The sequence below is a fragment of the Oryza glaberrima genome, chromosome 2 (assembly GCF_000147395.1).
Source record: "Oryza glaberrima chromosome 2, OglaRS2, whole genome shotgun sequence".
Classification (NCBI taxonomy): Eukaryota; Viridiplantae; Streptophyta; class Magnoliopsida; order Poales; family Poaceae; genus Oryza; species Oryza glaberrima.
The window spans coordinates 8,432,709-8,451,719 of NC_068327.1; the positions used below are offsets into that span (position 1 = coordinate 8,432,709).

General features: G+C 42.8%; 2 protein-coding genes across 4 annotated transcripts; both read left to right on the top strand.

The window, feature by feature from the left end:
- The first annotated feature begins 301 nt into the window (after positions 1–301).
- LOC127762443 (transcription factor GTE4-like) lies at positions 302–8,219 on the top strand. Of its 3 annotated transcripts, none has more exons than XM_052286955.1 (5): positions 302–2,277; positions 2,365–2,419; positions 2,528–2,650; positions 2,768–2,830; positions 7,485–8,219. In XM_052286955.1, the coding sequence occupies exons 1-4, from the start codon at positions 526–528 to the stop codon at positions 2,821–2,823; spliced, it is 1,986 nt and encodes a 661-aa protein (XP_052142915.1). In that variant the 5' UTR covers positions 302–525; the 3' UTR covers positions 2,824–2,830; positions 7,485–8,219. The 3 variants fall into 3 exon arrangements, with proteins under 3 accessions (XP_052142915.1, XP_052142916.1, XP_052142917.1); XM_052286956.1 differs by having other exon boundaries at positions 2,768–2,826; XM_052286957.1 differs by having other exon boundaries at positions 306–2,277; positions 2,380–2,419.
- Positions 8,220–11,350: 3,131 nt separating this feature from the next.
- On the top strand, positions 11,351–14,892 carry LOC127762116 (GDSL esterase/lipase At5g45910-like). Its single transcript, XM_052286483.1, has 5 exons — positions 11,351–12,069; positions 12,159–12,374; positions 12,520–12,671; positions 12,765–13,038; positions 14,385–14,892. The coding sequence occupies exons 1-5, from the start codon at positions 11,799–11,801 to the stop codon at positions 14,618–14,620; spliced, it is 1,149 nt and encodes a 382-aa protein (XP_052142443.1). The 5' UTR covers positions 11,351–11,798; the 3' UTR covers positions 14,621–14,892.
- Positions 14,893–19,011: the final 4,119 nt, after the last annotated feature.

Genomic DNA, 19,011 nt, shown 5'->3' on the forward strand with positions numbered 1-19,011 from the left:
ATATCTAGGCGAGCGAAAAAGGGAAAATACGAGGCAGAAAGAGTTTGAGAACGAACCCAAGCTGAGCAGCAGCAGCTTCAGACGCATGTGACTGTTAGTATGTGACGATGACGTCACGGCCCCTTGCTTTTTCCAGCTTCCAAGGCCCAAGGGGTCGCTTGCCGTGCCGTAATATCCATCCATCGGATTCCAACGGCCACGATTACACGTGCGCCACCGCCTCCCCCCTCTCTTCGTCACCTCACCCCCCAACCCAAACCAACAAAAATAAAAACGACGAAAAGAAAAAAAAAAAGATCGCGCACACGACCCCCCCGACCCGACGCCGCCACCACCCACCCCCGTCGCAGCAGCTCACCCCCACCTCCACCGCCATAGCCATAGCCAAGCCGCGGGAGCTCCAATCCGAGTCGACCCCGGCGGATTCCGGCAGGGCTAGGCGCGAATCCCTCGCCGCGGCGGCCGCCTGCATCGATCCGGGGCCTCGCGGGAGGGGGCGGACCGGATTTAGGGTTTAATTTATGCATGGCCTCGTCCCCTCCTGGCGCCGGCGCCGGCGGGGAGGAGCGGCCCGCGGCGAGCCCCGCGGCCCCGGCCGTGGCGGAGGCGGCGGAGGAGGGGCCGGTGACGTCGCGGTGGGCGCCGGAGATCAGGGTGTACCGGCGCAAGTACCCACGCAAAAACCCTAAACCCCCTCCGAACCCTAGCCCTAGCTCCAGCCCCCTCGCGCAAACCCTAGCCTCGATTCGGAGGTCGATTCGCCGCCCCGAGGATGGGCCTGCGGCGCCTCGGCCTGATCCGCCCGCCGCGCCCGCTTCCTCCCCCCATCCCCCTCCGCCGAGCGCCCCGGTTGCCCCCGCGCAGCAGGGGGAGCCCGCCGCGCCCGCTTCCGACGGCGTCTCCGCGGGGCCTAATCGGGACGGCGGGGCCGTTCCCAACGGCCATGGAGACGTCCGGGCGGCCGCCGAGGAGAAGGCGCGGAAGCGGAGGGCGCGGAGCGAGCTGCGGCGGCAGCTTGCGTCGGAGCTCGACCAGGTGCGTGGGCTTTCCAAGCGGCTGAAGGCGGCCGCTGAGGCCATCGCGGCTGAGTCTGCAGCGGCCCTTGCTTTGCCTGTGGTGGTGCCGCCGCCTCAGCTTCCTGTTGGGTATGCGCAATCGCAGTTCGCACTCGCTGATCCTGTGACGCCCATACCTGGTCAAGTTGCTGGTGCTATTGTTCCGGTCCGCTCAGTGATGCAGCGCGGGCCACTAACCGTGTCAGTGACTCACACAGAGTCCTTCGAGAAGGAGAAGCGGACACCAAAGGCGAATCAGTTGTATCAAAATTCAGAGTTCTTGCTTGCCAAGGATAAGTTTCCGCCTTCAGATTCACATGGTCGTAAGAAACCCAAGCACCACAAGAAGAAGCATCGTTCCTTAGCATCTCATGGTGCTGGTTATGATGCTGAGCAGAGGCTATACTCTCATGCTTTTAAGAAATCTATGTCGCTGCTTTCTAGGCTAATGAAGCACAAATTTGGTTGGGTGTTTAACAAGCCTGTAGATGCTGTTGCGCTTGGTTTGCATGATTATTTTGCTATTATCAAGCACCCAATGGATCTTGGCACGATAAAGACCCGACTCACGCATGGCCAGTACAGGAACCCGAGGGAGTTTGCTGATGATGTACGGCTGACGTTCCATAATGCCATGACCTATAATCCCAAGGGGCAGGATGTGCATTTCATGGCTGAGCAGTTGTTGGGAATCTTTGAGGCGCAGTGGCCCGAAATTGAGGCTGAGGTTCAGTACCTTGCCTCATGTCCGCCATTGCCAAATAAGTTTCCACCTCCACCAATTGACGTGCGCTTCCTTGATCGGTCAGATTCTGTAAAACACCATATGGCGTTGGACTCCAAGTCAAGGCCATTAAGTCATACTCCCACTTATAGTGCCAGGACTCCATCGATGAAGAAACCAAAGGCCAAGGATCCGGATAAGAGAGATATGACAATAGATGAGAAGCGGAAGCTTAGTAACAACCTTCAGAATTTGCCACCGGAGAAGCTTGATGTTGTTGTGCAGATCATTAAGAACAAGAATCTGTCTGTTAGACAGCATGATGATGAGATTGAGGTTGAAATAGATAGCATGGATACTGAGACACTTTGGGAACTTGATAGATTTGTGGCCAACTACAAGAAGAACCTGAGCAAGCAAAAGAGGAAGGCTGAGCGAGCCATGCTTGCAAGGCAGGATGCAGAGTTGCATGCACAACATGTTGCCCCACAACAACCAGTATGGGCATTCAATCATTCCTATTCCTATTCTATAAGTAGCACTATATAGTTAATTGAATTTTATGATTGGTGCTGAAAGTTACAGTTTCTTGGATTGCAGAGTCAAGAGCCTAATATTGGTGTAAAATCTCCAAAGCAAAGTAAGTTAGATCTGCTCTATTTTGTACTTCATCTAATTGTCCAAGTCAATTGCCAGGAACTATGGATTATGGAAGCAATATAATTTACTTATTTTCTTATATGAGCAGATTTGATTGTGGATGAGAAATTAGCTACTTCTGTGCCAGAACAAGCTGATAATAATGGACAAAATGCAAGTAGATCGAGCAGCTCTAGCAGCTCCAGCAGTGATACAGGATCCTCTTCTAGCGGTAATATTTCTTTCTGCCCTTGGTTTTGCTCATCATATTTTGGTATTTACAGTATATATATCTACCAGCTGTAGACATTTGAATTAGTGTGTAATCAATTAATATTCTTTTTGGCAGACTCAGACAGTGATAGCTCCTCTTCAGATGGATCAGATGCCGCCAATTCATCTTGAAATGTAGGTAGGTTTTATTAAGTAGTTTTTGTGTTCTTATTGCTGTATTTGTTTCACTATAATCTAACCTAGTGAGTTAATTTAAGGTTTTTCTGTTATTATTGAGTTCCTACTTTTAATTTATGTCTCAATGATCCTATTGATGGCAGTCTGTTTCTCCAATATTGCTGGTGGTTATTCAAATAAATCCATTCTTGTGCAAACATAGACACTTTTATTTCTGTGAAATCAATATAGTTAAGTACTATTTATACTATACTCCGTGTGAAATCGTATGTATTCACATCTCTGTATGTTCTAGGAGAAATTTAGAATGTTCCTATCTGACATGCTAATGTGAATATATTGATTCGTAAGCATGCGTACCAGGAGTATACCATGGTAAAGCTCAACTCATAAAATATGTTAATCTGAACTAGTTAATTACCCACTCTTAATTGATTATATAGTCAGGCTGACTGATTTTAAGACTTACCACCCTCTAGCGTAGAACTGGGACTCTGGGAGGGCATCTACTTGGCATGTACATCTAGCTGTAAGCCAAACTGGATGATTTTATGAAAGCACAGTTCAACTGAATGGATGTAAAAAATCTTACAAGATGCATACAATGGGGAAGTCTTTGTGTTTCCTTTCTCTGTAAACTCAGATGGTCGAGGATTCATCTGATAATTTGTAACTCATAAGATGGGAGTGAAATTGTGGTTAACAAGCTGACATGTTATGTATAGCCCAAGATTTGGAATTTGGGAAGGTGGAGAAATAGAATTTGTAGTTTCTTAGGAAGGGATTAGTTCCAGTTTGTTATGCTTCCATATGTTAACACTTTGTTTTCCTAATCCTAAAAGATAATTTCTATTTATTGGGTTCCTCAAAAGTTTCTATCCATTAATTGTTCAGATGGCTGTATAGGAAGGCATCCTTATATTAATGAGCAATGGTAACAGAAAGATGCACTGAGAAAAGAAGTTTCATATTTTCCTCTTGTTCTTCTAGATTGCTTTAGTGCCTTGTGTCTACAGCAAGAGTACGCCTCCCAGTAGACAAATCAAGGGTCAGAGTCAGTGCCCTATCCTGGTTTATCGGGTCCTTATCCTGTTTCACATTACAAGAGGTACTTGTGGGTTTCTCTCCTAGGTTCAGGGGGTCAATTATATTTCAGGCAACGCTACAAACTTGATGGTTTTAGTGTGTCAAGCTAAGCAGAAAAACAAGAGATTATCATGTTTGTGGACTAGATGCAGGGCCCCTTGTGTTTACTGACGTCCAAACAGGGTTAGGGTATTCTATCTGTGTTATGGTTTCTGGAGCCATAGCATTAAAAGCCAGACTGGTCATCAGGTCAGACTCTCGGTTTGTTGTTCTGACAGTCTGACCGGAGGAACACTGGTTAAGCTGTGGTTAAAAGAAACTTCGAATATACTCCCTGCTTCCCAAAATATAAGGTGTGTTAGCCTTTTACAGAGTCTCCAGGAGTATACTTTGAATCTTTTTTACCATTAATTTATTTTGTAATACATTATCGACAACTAAGAAATTAATATCATATGAAAGTACATTCTAATACGAATCTAATGATATCACATGCGTGGCAATAAAAATATACTTTAATTATTAGTAAAAAAACACATTTGACTGTTCTAACAATAAGGGTGCTTTGTATTTTGGGATGGAAAGAGTATTTAATATTCCTTCATGGACACAACAAAGATACCACCTGTCCAGTCTGTCAGTTCATATTATGCCTAGAGGCAGGTGGATATGAGTCTGCTCACATTTCTCTTTAATATCACAGCGCTATATTATGGTAAGCATTCCCCCATTTGGAATGCACTTTGCATTGCTTAACAATGTTTGTGACATCTGTCATCACATCCAACTAGTATTCACTAAGGCCCTAGGTGCGTCTGTCGGAGGACTGGCGCCTGGTAATCAGCCGTATAGATTGGATAAATCGGCTAGGTGAGTAAGGCTTGAAGTTGAAGGTGTCAGCACTGCAAGCTACCTCGGCATGAGGAGGCTAGGCATCTGCCTTTCAGAATGCTGCCTCCAAGGCTTCAACTATCATTAGTTAGTACAAGAGAGTATGTTTGTCCAGTTTGGCCTGAGTCAGAAGGCGTTGGGGTCATTGGAGTCTATGACGGTTAACTCATAGCTAGAAAGGTTCAAAATATCTCCACTGATCCAAATCTTGTCTAGCTCTAGCTCGATTGTTGCTCTTCGTGAGTATTTTCAATAATAACTTCATCTCAAATTGGTATTTGATAATACGACCAATTCACGCAAGCACATCCCCATGAGTGTTTTAGTGCATACTTCTAATTCACTTCATGTGCAATTATGTGCATGAGCCTGTGCTCTCTGCGCAAACGGTTCCCGACAACCCTTTCTACCATACATGAAAATCTTGTTTTGTTTGACACTAAACATTCTCATGAGGGTGAATTGCTTCATTGTACTCCTACAGTGTAGTAGCTGAATGCCATAGCCATCTTGAACACTTGTGCGACACATTCTCAAAAACCTTGTGGATGGTGGCTACATTGTTAAACCTAGGATAGGATGGGGAGGGTCACAGTTACAGAAATGCAGTTTGTCTCAGCAAAGCCACGATATTTTGGTGTCCTAGATCAAATGCCATGATTCAAATTGGAGATGCCATTTGTTCGCCAAAGACTCATTCATTCCTTTTCAAATTCTTTCTTATGGATCATTGGATCCTACCCATTGCAAAACACAACAAAACATAACACTTATCATACATGGCTACATGAGAAACTATTTTAACCTCATTTATGAATACATATTATGTAATGATTGAAATGTTTGTCTTAGCCATTCAAATCTTCTTTTGTCACAAAGCTTTTAATTCTTAGTTCCTGCTAACTGGAAACACATTTTCTTTGCACTGGGCATAGTACGAAAAGTTAGTCTGATGGCCAGTTCCGGTTTAACTGCAGTTCACGGAATTTGAATTATAGTGTATGTTCCATTTCAAATGCAAGTTGATGGTGGTGGGGTGGTAGTGGTGACGTTTTCAGTTTGAAGACCCATGCTTGAACCCCTTCATCCTTTTTTCACTTGATAGTTGATACAAGTTGTGTGCCTGGATGTTCTGTTAGGCCTTGCTTTGGCCCCATTCTCTGCTATAGCCATGCTTTTCAGGTCCACCAGCATTTTCTGGAATGTTGCCTAGTTCAGAGTGAAGCTGCCTGGTCTATCCAGTTCAAAGTGTTCCATATGCATGAGTGGTCTTAGCAGATCAGACTGAGCACAACACCAATTCCAGTTAAAACTGCTTGTCTGGTCCAGCTTTTTTCAACTATGGCACTGGGATTGAGCAATACCTGTTTCTTCCTTCTTTTTTAAGATTTAAGATAGTAACTCGGGGATTTATTCTCTCTCCATCATGTGGAGTGCTATGTATAAGCCATTTTCACTTGGTTGAATTTGCCTAATAGAAGAATTTTTGCCAGTTGGAAGAATGGAGGTATGGCAGTAAAAACAATTAAACAGATGTGTGTAACATCCCTACTACATCCAGACATTTATAATATGGTTACATAACAATTGGAGAAAGGTCTATCTCCTTTAAGTAAAGAACTACTAAGAAATGATGCCTGCACTGAAATTCATATTTACAGAGCAGTAATTTATCTTTAGAATATCCCTTAAGTGCTTCAGTTTGTTGTGGTAATCAATTATTTACTCACTGCTGTAATGTGTTTAACTTCTTGTCTGTTTCCTTCTGGAGTTCCTTTCTTCATCCTGTAGTCATTCTACTTGGTTTTGCCTTGCTGTGCTTCTTGATAAAATAATAAGTACGTTGAGGACCTTCCTGTGCTTCAGTTTGCTTGTGCTTTTATTCTTACTAGTAAATTGTGGTGTTATGCTAGGATGGCCATCTGAAGACCTTTTCAGAGTTAAACCTTGGTGCTTGCAACCTATTTATGCATCAGTATTCTTTCATGAAGAAATCCTGCAAATGATATAGACCCAAGTCTTTGGTTGATTGGCAGTAGTCTTCCTTCATACAGTTACACTTGGTCTCAATGAGAAAAAGAATCAAAAACAAATTTAAAACCCTGTAGTCTCATAGTTGTCTCTCTTGCATAGGGACTTAGTATAATCGAGTTTCTTTCCTGATATGATCACATGAGCTAGCAGCCCGATTAATTGGTGCCAAACACTTAGGTTACTTTTCTCAGTCACCATTTTCAGAGCTTTAGGAGTTGACAGTGTCATTTCGAATATCTGATTCATCATTTTTTGTGATATGTACTTTCATATGCTTATAAATGTGCATTTTGGAAGTATGGAACTGTGAGAGTCAGATGATTGTTGCTTTTAGCATAGACTCTGTATAGTACTTTGGGTGTGTGAAAGTAATAATTTAGCCTTTTATAGGCGGAATTGGAGTTGCTTGTCAGAGCGTGACAATCTTGGCTGCATAGATTTATTGTACATGCGAGGGTGTGCAGTTGATCACTGCATCTGTTGATCCTGCTTTTTACCTGCTATAGCAACCCTAGTGGTTCCATTAAAACATATTTGGACCTATTAGCTCTGTTCCATGACTGTCTAGGTACTTTAGTTCTATAAGTGGCTCTGCTATTCTCTAATTGGTTCACTCATAACGTTCACCTTCTCCTGAATTGCAGATTCAGAACTTCATCCAATGAAGAATAACTGTCTAATTGTATTTGGCATGACAATGCCTCAGCAAGACTCAAGACATGCCTATCCTCGTCTATCTAGGAAATCTCCGAGTTGCAGCTAGGATGTCATCCGAAGGCAGGATTCTGCAAAGGCCTGCTGAGCCTGATACAAGTTCCATTCTGCTGCTTCTGTGTACTTATGATTGTAGGTTAACTTTGTACACTAGTCCATTTTCATTTGTTTGGCAGCAGAGTGCAGCTGTATTATATGCACCTTGGCATTATGGATACCCCCAGCTGAAGGCAAGGTATTCACTAGGCTCAGATCCAATAAGACAGGCATGCATGCTGACGCTGATCTTATCTGGGTAGGAGTTCTGTAGTCTGTAGATTAGCCACAGCTGGAGCATTATTTACGTTTTGCCGCGTTGATTACTTGATTGCTGCAGTGAGTAGGAAGGTGATTTGTCTAACAGTTTGGTGACTCCACTCTGGAATACAGGTAATGTTCTGACTATTTAACCGTTCCGCATCAAATGTGGCCTGTTGACGGTGTTGTAAAATTTAGCCAGATGAAGTCTGTTGATAAACGTTGCTTTGGTGTTTGTCTTGTGTCGCCTGTGATCCAGTCCATGTCCTTTGTGATGAATGCTTATTCCGAAACTGATCGTACTGTATTGTCAGATCGTTTTGTGCACGAGTTTTTGCAACCTTTCCGGTGGGGTTGCCCCATTTGCTTATGATAGTTTGTTTTGTTCGTTGTCTGTACCCTTGGACTCTATCCATTTAAGTTGGGCATTCGTTTTGGTTGGAAGCTTGAAGGAAGCTGCTTAATATTTTCTTTTTCTTCACTACGAGATGAACTGAACATCTGGTGGTTGGTTTCTTGTTCTCTTTGTACTTTGTAGTAGGACTAAAGTGCCAGTCTAACTTGATAGTAGTAAAGCAGCAGCATTATAGATCCGCACAACTAGATGGGATGTTGATTGTTATCTGTTTGTTTGGGCCTGTTCGAAGACAGATTTTCTTCATTTTCCGTGGGAATGTGGCTGATTCATGTATGAATAAACGTCGTGTACTCTTAAAAGAAAAGAGAAAACGAATGGTTGTAGTCCAATGCTCAGTTTGGTCCACCCAAGTGTCCCCTTCCTTTGCACAAATGATAGCCGAGCAGGTTGCCAGATACGAGCCAACTAACTTTCTGAGATGCTAGAACGTCAGATGCGTTGGATTATGCCTGTGGAAAAATAATAATAATTAAAGAACCACCGTTTTGTCAGTCTCACGGACTGTAAGGTGATGTTGAATACAAATGTTAGAGCAAGCTTAACCAGGTTATGGGCAGGCATATCATATGTTCCATGTGAAAGCAACATAATAATTTTTTTTTAACATATGATCCATGTCAAAAATTATGTCCCATTTCTGGTGGTGGTGGTAGCGGTTGTTAAGGTCGTAAGGATGAGTTCATACCATATATTTATTCATATATAAGCCATCAGTCATCACTAATCGTTGCAAGTCTGTAATCCCTGCGAACGTGAAGATTTAAGTGCAATTCGTTTTATGGCTAATCACTCTAGGTAGAATTTAAAAACCTTGATTCCGTATTTTACATTTTGTCATGAAGTATTTGCACAATAATTGTTTTTTTTTAAAAAAAAAGGTGCATGCACTACTGTTGCTACAGTCGATGTATCTCATTATTTGCCACGTTTGTTCCACCCCTTTCAATGTATAAATTAATCCATCTGTTTCATGCCTCAATCATTTGGTCACACCACAGCTATCAGGTTAGGTTTTGGAGTGGTTTCCTTCTTGTGAAAAAGCTGCACATGCCAGTACCATTAGAAAAAACTGGAGGTGTATTTTGCAACTACTTGACAACAATGTTTAGAGAGGAAACCACCCCCTTACGCAATTTTTTTATGGTTAGACCAACTTTGCTCTGGAAGGTTTGGTGCTGTCTTCTGACTTCTCACCGAACCACAAGGGCCATCAACAAAATCAACAAGAAGATATTAGGAGGAAACTTGGGAGGATTAGTTTAATTTCTTCTTTTAATGTGGGTGATTCAGGGAGCCCATGTTATGGCACCGTGGTGGATAAGAAAGTAGTATATTAGTATCATTTATCTAAAAATTTCATACCAACCAGATTTGCATCATTTTGACCTATCTGATGTGGTTTTAATCTGCCAGCCAATCCTTTTCTTCCTTTTAAGAAAAGAAATTTTGGTTCACTGGTTGGTAACACAGCACAATCGTTTCTTTTTCAGTTGGTGTTGTATCGCATTTAAATTGACCACCATACGACCTTTGCTTATGTAGTCTTGTGTTCATCATCCATCTACCTGGAGTATGTTCTAAGCTCTAACAGTTTATGACAGTGACACATTGTTAAATTGCTATGCACAATGACAACGCATTTTAGGTTTTCTTTGGAGCAAATGGGATATATTTTATTGATCCATACTGAATTGAATTATTTCATGAGAAATCCCCCACATTCTAGATACAATCTTATCACTAAACCGATCAAACTACCGTACTTAAGTATTGATACACAACGGTAAGAAAAAAGAAGTATTGAAGGGAAAAAAAACTGTAAAATGATGAGGAGCAATCTGCGCAGTGATTAAGGGAAAATGACGGCCAAATCGAATGCAACCCAACCATGACTTTGTCTATTAAATTTCCTGCTTGGATGAACATATTCGGCAACACGTGCCATTTTGGGCAGAACTGGTGTCAAAAGTTGTTCTGTTGGTATGCACTGAAGTTTTTTGCGTGCGGATTTGCGATGCTAAAAGTTGTCACTGCCATGGTTTTGCTGTCAATTTATACTTCGTTAGCTAAAGAGGTGCATTATGATAGATCTCATTAGGTGCAATTGCTGTTGGAAATTTTTAGTGTGGACCAACCGATTATTACTCAATTGAGTTAAAGCCAGAGGTATTACTCTGATTAAAAACCAGAACAAGTGCTTGCAACTTATAATACTCTAGCTGGATAAAACCAAGTTTCTCAGAACGAACTTCTAACAACTTACAAATAACACGATGATTATAAATTAACTCCTATCAATTTGGACACAAGCATGCCCCCACTGCATTTTGGCAAGAAAAATGCGGTCACACTTATTTGATTATTCTACCTATTTATAATGTCGGATATAGGAATTCTTTCGAGCCTAGATGAAACTCGTTACAATATACCACCATACCATTTATACAATGACGTAATATTTTCATCTCTTATGCCAGTGAATTAGGACAATCGGCCAGTATTATTTAAACTTTTAAGATCGAAAATGTATGACATAAATAATATACTAGAAAAAAAAAATATGCCGGTCCAATCTTTCGGAGATAATCATAAGGATATGATGTACGTGTGTATGTTTATAGTGGTGAATGTGCACGTGTTATAAGCGCATACGTTTATACTGTGTTTCTATAATAAAAGTAGAAATACGAAAACATGAGTTCACCCAAACCAGAGCTTCCAACCTCATATACAGGCCGAGTTTAGTTCCAAAATTATTATTTAAACTTCTAACTTTTCCATCACATGAAAACTTTCCTATACACATAAACTTTTAGCTTTTTCGTCACATCGTTCTAATTTCAGCCAAACTTCTAATTTTAGCGTGAACTAGACCCACCATTAGTCACACACTCTCCACTCCCCAATTTGATCTAACACTGCCAAATTACCCAGACCAAAAACTTTGACTCCAAACACGCTCTCTTCATCTAGCTCGAGTCCAACAAACCCTGCCCGAAATACGCCCCCAAAGTCCAACCGTGTAGCCACTTTTTCCTCCATTTCTCACACATACGTGCCGTCGAATCCCCCACCTCCTCCACACCGGACAGCCTGCCCCCAGCTTCCTTCCTTCCTTCTCACCTTCCTCCTCTCTTCGCCTCCTCCCCTCTTCTTCCCCACTCCTCCCCCTCCCAATCCCAAATCGCAATTACTCCCCAAGCCGCGAGAGAGCCCGGGAGTAAACTAATCGCCATCCGCCACCGCCGCAGCCGCGGCAGCTAGCTCGCGAGAAGAAAACGCCACGCGACCCGAGAGCGAGAGAGAGAGAGAGAGAGAGCTAGGCCGCCGTGCGCCACGCCACCACCACCAACCCATCCCAATCTCTCTCTCTCTCTCTCCTCGTGCTCCTAGCTACAAGAAGAACCCCCTCACCCCCACCCCGGACACCTACCTAGCCGCTACCCCTCTCTCTTCCTCTTCTTCTTCTTCCCTCTTCTTGTGGTGGTGGGTTTGACCCAAGAACGGAGGAGGGATAGGGCGGGCGGCGATGGGGGCAGTTCGGGGGATTTTGGTCGTGGCGGTGGTTCTTGCGGTGGCTACGATTCTTGCTGGGGCGGCGGAGGGGAAGGTGAACGGGAAGGCGAAGGGGAAGTACAGGGCGCTGTTCAACTTCGGGGACTCGCTGGCCGACGCCGGCAACCTCCTCGCCAACGGCGTCGACTTCCGCCTCGCCACCGCCCAGCTCCCCTACGGCCAGACCTTCCCCGGCCACCCCACCGGCCGCTGCTCCGACGGCCGCCTCGTCGTCGACCACCTCGGTGCGCCCCTTGGTTTCTCCGCTAGATTGGATTTCGATGTCTGCCTGCTTTGTGTTGCTGATGGTTTGGTTTTTTGGTTTGGATCGCAGCCGACGAGTTCGGCCTGCCGCTGCTGCCGCCGTCCAAGCTCAAGAACTCCAGCTTCGCTCACGGCGCCAACTTCGCCATCACCGGCGCCACCGCGCTCGACACCCCCTACTTCGAGGCCAAGGGGCTCGGCGCCGTCGTCTGGAACTCCGGCGCCCTCCTCACCCAAATCCAGTGGTTCCGCGATCTCAAGCCCTTCTTCTGCAACTCCACCAAGGGTATAATCATAAATTGCATATGCCCAAATCCCCACCTTACCTTGTAGCTACCTCGCCTCACTGAATTTGGGGATTTGTTTTTGTTTTTATCTCCAGAGAGAACTGGATTGGGGAATTGTATCTGATTGTTTTGATGTTTTTGCAGCGGAATGCGATGAATTCTATGCGAATTCGCTCTTCGTCGTCGGCGAGTTTGGTGGCAACGACTACAATGCGCCGCTGTTTGCGGGGAAGGGCCTTGAGGAGGCCTACAAGTTCATGCCGGATGTCATCCAGGCTATCTCCGATGGCATCGAGGTAGAAATTCAGTAGCTTCGTTGTGTCGCCTATTTGTTAGTGGTCATGTGGAGAATGTGATTTCAATTATACAACTGTTCGTGTTTGGTGCAGCAATTGATTGCTGAGGGCGCAAGGGAGCTGATTGTACCCGGTGTGATGCCCACTGGATGCTTCCCTGTCTACTTGAACATGCTCGATGAGCCGGCCGATGGGTATGGCCCCCAGAGCGGCTGCGTCCGTCGGTACAACACATTCTCATGGGTGCACAATGCACATCTCAAGCGCATGCTTGAGAAGCTCCGGCCCAAGCACCCCAATGTGAGGATCATATATGGCGATTACTACACGCCTGTTATCCAGTTCATGCTTCAGCCCGAGAAGTTTGGTAAGTTCTTGAGCTCTTTGATAGTTAGCTAGCTCAGGAAGCATCAGTTCGTTCTTATCCTTTATTTCACATCGGTACTAAATTGGCTTTTCTAGCAAAATAACTGTTTTTTAGCTCTTGCTGCTCTAATTTACTTGAACAGATCAAGTCAACTGATACCTAGAGTCAACTTTTCCTCCTGTCACCCTTGAAAGACACAATATATTATTTTTAGATAGTTCAGATCTGGGTAGAGGTGCCTTATCTCTCTAGTAGCACACTGCAATATTTCAAATTACAGTAATGATGGATCACAATTTGTGATTTGAAACCAATTAGAGTAGCTCCATCTATGTTCAGAGTAAATTGGAAGCAAAGTTACTAATCCCATCTTCATTAGAATCTTTTACACTAGTCTGTAAAGTAGTATGGCTATCAGTTCTATTAGTACTCTACCACTCTTTGTTCAAACCTTGTCCTGTTGTTAATTGTCTTCTTGAGAGAGGGGGCCATCCTGAACTATAATGAGATTCCACCCATGATAGGTAATGTGGGGCTAACAATTAGGATTGTCTGATGGTCTGATTGTTATACAAGCTACATACACAGGCTGCCCAACTTGTTTCTCCAGGCAACCATGTAAAAAAGCTTTGAACCTTAGCCATACTGTCACCTACTTTAAAATTATGGTTGTGGCAGCTCTGCTCTTGTTTGATATGATCTAGTTCAGTTTCAAAACTGCCACATTTTGATTGTCTCCATACATATTTTGCCACCGATTCTTTTAAAACCTCGCACATGGGTTCGAGTGGGTGTATATTATCCTCGTGAGTTTAATTCGAATAGCAGTGGCTTGAAAACACCACAAATAAATAAAATGACACATTGGCACGTTTTCCCTACCTAACCTTTTTACCTTTTTCCAACCATCGTGTGTATCACAAATTTCAACATGTCCTTGTTGCGGGGAGTACAGACATGTAGGAATTGCTCTGTTAGCTGAGCCATCCTTTTTGGTGATCCACTTCTGTTATCTAATGCTTGCTTACCTTGCTGGCAATGACCTTTTTTATGCTTTGTAGTTAGTACTTTTTAATTAGAGGGAGCATCAGCAGGTAGAGTTATGAAATCTTCTGCATAGTTTAATGGCCAAGTTGGGCATCACGGTTCAATGGCCTTGTCATCTCTAGATCACATCCGCTAGCATTTCTCTTTCATTGTGTGTGGTAGCAACAAACACATCTTTGGCCAATTTAATTCTGCTAATAGAGACTGTTTCTGTCTCAACTGGTGAAGAAAAAGGATTCAGATGCATTATTGTTGATTAAAAATTGAAAACATCTAACGTTCTTGCCTTTTCAATTCAGGATTTTACAAGCAGCTACCTAGGGCATGCTGCGGGGCTCCTGGGTCCGTTGCGAAGGCCGCTTACAACTTCAATGTCACAGCCAAATGTGGTGAGGCTGGTGCAACCGCGTGTGATGATCCATCAACCCATTGGAGCTGGGATGGCATTCACCTGACAGAGGCGGCTTACGGTCACATTGCCAGAGGTTGGGTATATGGTCCTTTCGCTGACCAACCGATCTTCCAATCTTCATGAGAAAGTCACTTCTTCCGTTGTAATTGTAGAGGTGTATCACGATAGTGCACTGAAATGGAGCAGGGAAAGTAGTTCTTCCATATGGTTCCAAGGTTGCATACATGTATATTTTCATTCTATTACATTCATTGCAGTCGGGTACAAAGGTGGAATAGGGCTGTCAAAAGCTTGATTTTGTTTATTTGTCAGGCGACATAACTATGAAAATGTAACAGACACATGATTGTGTAAATTGCCTCCGGGAAATATGATACAAATTGTCTTTTTGAGTATCTCCGGTTTCCCTGGTTCAAATCTGCCCTGTTCTTAGCAGCAGCTTTTGTCTGAACATGTTGCTGCGTTCTTGTACAGAAAATGAGCTCTGCCTGAAAGTTTATTTTTGGTGCATTTTAGCTGCAAACAATTAGCAGAAGGTGAGGGTTACTAGTGCTAATTGAACTGAACATGGCGAGGTAACGGGAGAAGAATCCTGAATATACAATTGGCAGTGATGGATGCAGAATTCAGAACAGTGCATGCAGGTGGGAGTTGAAACTAATGAACTGATCTGAAGAATCTATTTTTATTATTGCGTTGTACGTTGCTTGCCATGTGATTCGCACTTATTTTTAGCAGCCCACGAACTGACGAACCCTGGTTTGTTTTCTCCTTTTTGTTGTCAGTGTATCCCTATAAGTTTTGAAGTATGAGCTGTCAATGGAGATATCAAAAGATATCGAAAAGCAAAGAAATTTCCTTTGGTACTAGTAGGAGTGATTACTGAAGCAAGTACATCCAAGTTAACTGAAGAAAATTCCAGATTGCATTAGTACTTCTTAAGGGAAAAAAGATTCGTTTAAACATTGAGCATTAGGACAAACGAGAGACAAAGGACAAACTTCAGATTCCAGAAGAGTTACTTCACAAGTTCACATCTCGTGTTTCAGAATCGCACATGGTCGTACTAGTGCACTAGTTACTTACGATCTGTCCAAAAGAACGCAATTGTTATACTACATGTACTAGTACAGTATATTGTCCTACTGCCCTACTGGTCCTCACTTGTGCTTTCTATTGTACTCATGGGTCATGGCAATTGAAGAATATGATATTATTGGAATAATTGTGCCAAAAAAAACTCATGTAAACATTTTCAAGCCAACTCACACATTTAAAAGTAAAAATGCAACAGCATACTGGCAGATTTTTTTTTAGTAAATTTCATAAAACCTTACATATTATGATCCAAGTTGCATAAAATTTCATAAAACCCTTAAGATTTATTTCTCCATTTTAGCACATGGTACATAACCCCCGATACTGTTAACCAATTTTATATACCCCTGTATCAACTCTTTGAAAAGTTTTACATATGTGCATGTAACATTTATATGATGGATAAAAAAATTTCATAAATTTAAGATGTGATCGTAGAACTTAAAAGTATGGTGGATCAATGCCAAAATGAACAATAGTATGATTTTGTAAAATTTTACAACCATAATACACGAGGTTAAGTGTCACGTGCTAAAATTGCTATGATTTTATTCAACTTAGACCACAATATCTAGAATTAATTAAGTGAAATTTACCTTTTTTAAGGGGAGGGGGGTTTGTGAGAAATAAATCCATCTTACTATGATAAAACTCATAACATTTAACTTAAAATTCAAAAACTAGGAAACCATAGGATCTAATTTCTCTTATTAGTACTATACAGTTAAGAGTAAATTTTACTTTGGGCCATGTATTTTGACCATACTTGCAACATGGACTAGGGATAGAACTATGTTTTCATTTAACACCATATATATTTGCAAGCTTTTGCATTTTGCACCGGGTCAATGGTTTAGACTGCTATGTTGCTTCTCCAAATGCACATAAATTACTTCACTTATACCTATAACTAACGCAGCAATCGCAACGGAGCAATAGCTAATTTTACACAAAATCAATCAAGCTTAACCCAAAATTAACAATCTCCCTAAGAAACCATAAAATAAAGTACCCGTGACTCCCTCCTCTTTTCAATCCTAGCATCATGCGAGATGTTCTCCATTGATGAAACTGACAAAGTCAAACTGCCAGATGAAGCTGATGAGGGTTTCGATGACCTGTACCGCCGCGCTGGTGACTGATGTTGACCACAGAGTTGCTTGACATTATTCTTACTATAAACTTTTTAATTAATTAGAGCTGTCGATTTACTAGATCGATCCCAGGGAAGATCGAAGATGGCAATGCAGAACGGAGGTGAAGACGTGGAGTCCACCACCTGCTGCTTGCATGCACGGGTGGAGAAACCATTTATACTCTCGGTTGGTAACTCCTCTTTAGTCTCGGTTCCAATCTTTTTAGTCCCGGTTTTCCAACCGGGACTAGCAATCCGGGACTACTTTAGTCCCGGTTTTTCAACCGGGACTAGCAATGCGGAACTAAAGATGTCCATATTTAGTCCCTATTGAAATAACCGGGACTAAAGATACCTAAGAGAGGGTAGCGGCAGTCCCATTAGGTCTCCTTTTCTTTTTTTTTCATTGTTTTTTTAGCCAGAGTTTAATCCCTGTATTTTCTCCCAAATCGAGTGGGATGCATATTCCCAAATCAAACCCAACATCCAAAACATTCACATCACAAATCTTAAGTTACTTGTACACACAAATCAAATACATCACAAATCTTAAAAAAATTATACACAAACCAAATACATCACATATTATACATCTCAGATCCATACAACAAATCACAAAATTATACATCTCAGTGAATCACAAATTGTAAAATCTCAGTGAATCACAAATTGTAAAAAAAAAAGAGAAAAAATAATGGATGCCGGTAGCGCCGCCTGCCGCCGCTCGCTACTCGGCCCGTGCCCGGCGCCTGCTGCTTGCGGCCCTACCGGGAGCGGCCCCGCTGGGCACCGGAAGGGAGGAGGGGGAGGAGGCAGCCGTTGCTGGGCATCGGATGCGAAGGGAGGAGGGGGAGGAGAGGGTAGGGATGGGAGGAGGAAGAAGAGAGGGAGATGGATCTGAGGAGAGGCCGGTTGTTGAGGAGATTGAGGCCGGTTGTTGGTGAGAAGATAGGGAATAGGGATTATATACTACGCGTGATTTTAATCTCGGTTAGTAATACCGGGAGTAAAGATCTAGGAGATTTTAGTAGTGGTGATCTTTAGTCTCGTTTCGTGACACCAACCGGGACTAAAGATCCCCGCCCCCCTGACAAGGGACCAACAGGGATTGGTAACGTAGAATGGATGTGGGGTTTTAAACCGGGACTAAATATCAATTTTGGGACGACCGAGCAAAGATCAGTTTTCTAGCCGTGATGGCATGCCATGGACAGAGCCACAGTGGCAGTTCAAACCCTTCACTCCGGTCCAAAGTGAAAAAGCTTGCCAACATATATGGTGTTAAGTGAAAACATCAACTTATCCCTAGTCCAGGTTGTAAACATGGTCAAAATACCTAGCCCAAACTGAAATTTACTCTACAGTTAAAGCTCTTGGTTTTGAAGGGTGGTGAGACTGTTGTGTTACGTTGTATAAAGAGGCAGATAACTTCAGTCGCGCACAGAAGAACTCCAATTCCAACTCAATCGAACCTCCAAGAGGAGATTTGGAAGAGGATGGAATTAAAATTAATCATCGTCGGATGATCCATGTAAGTCAGTCTCCTTGTTCTTCTACCTACTTAATCATCTCTGCTTATTGATCATGAGTTTTTTTTTGACATACGTATGTAACAATCTATCGATCTAATCAGTTAGATATGACTCAATCCAGTTCTGGTATTGGGAGCATATATACACATGAGACAGATTATGGCTTGCAAGCTAGCTGCAATATCGAATCCATTTTATACAGCTAGATGAGAAATGAGGATCCAAAATGTTCTCCCAAAACAAGGATCCATTTTCGCCCAAATTTCACATGCGCGCGCAAAACAAATGATAATTGCAGTGCTACAGAAACTATAATTAACTTGATTGCATATACATTGGTCGCAAACTCCCAAAATACGAGCACCACATGTAACTACGTTGCACAACATGATCGCTGCATGAATAATGAATTGCTAAGTTGCAGAAGATAATGTCTGAGCATTCGGAAACATAGTCCTTTTTTTTATATATATAAAAAGACATTTTGAATCCTGCGAATTCCACAGAAATTCAGATTCAGGTATGGATCGCGGTCATTAACAAACGGAGTATAATTAGCTGTTGCAGCATCAGCATCAGCTCTATATACGTACCTGCGAAGGGGTAATAGTTTCCTGAATTTCAATTCAAAGAAGGATTCAAAGTAGTTCATGTGACAGGGTTAATTACCTTCCAATCTAGTTAAGTCCCCATGGGTGGATACAGATGAACAATCATATGCATGTTTTTGCCATGCATATGCGATCTGC

Coding starts and splice junctions, on each gene's coding strand:
- LOC127762443 (XM_052286955.1), top strand. CDS start 526: ATGGCCTCGTCCCCTCCTGGCGCCGGCGCCGGCGGGGAGGAGCGGCCC. Junction 2,420..2,527: donor TGTAAAATCTCCAAAGCAAA/GTAAGTTAGATC, acceptor TTATATGAGCAG/ATTTGATTGTGGATGAGAAA. Junction 2,651..2,767: donor TACAGGATCCTCTTCTAGCG/GTAATATTTCTT, acceptor TCTTTTTGGCAG/ACTCAGACAGTGATAGCTCC.
- LOC127762116 (XM_052286483.1), top strand. CDS start 11,799: ATGGGGGCAGTTCGGGGGATTTTGGTCGTGGCGGTGGTTCTTGCGGTG. Junction 12,070..12,158: donor CCTCGTCGTCGACCACCTCG/GTGCGCCCCTTG, acceptor TTTGGATCGCAG/CCGACGAGTTCGGCCTGCCG. Junction 12,672..12,764: donor CTATCTCCGATGGCATCGAG/GTAGAAATTCAG, acceptor TGTTTGGTGCAG/CAATTGATTGCTGAGGGCGC.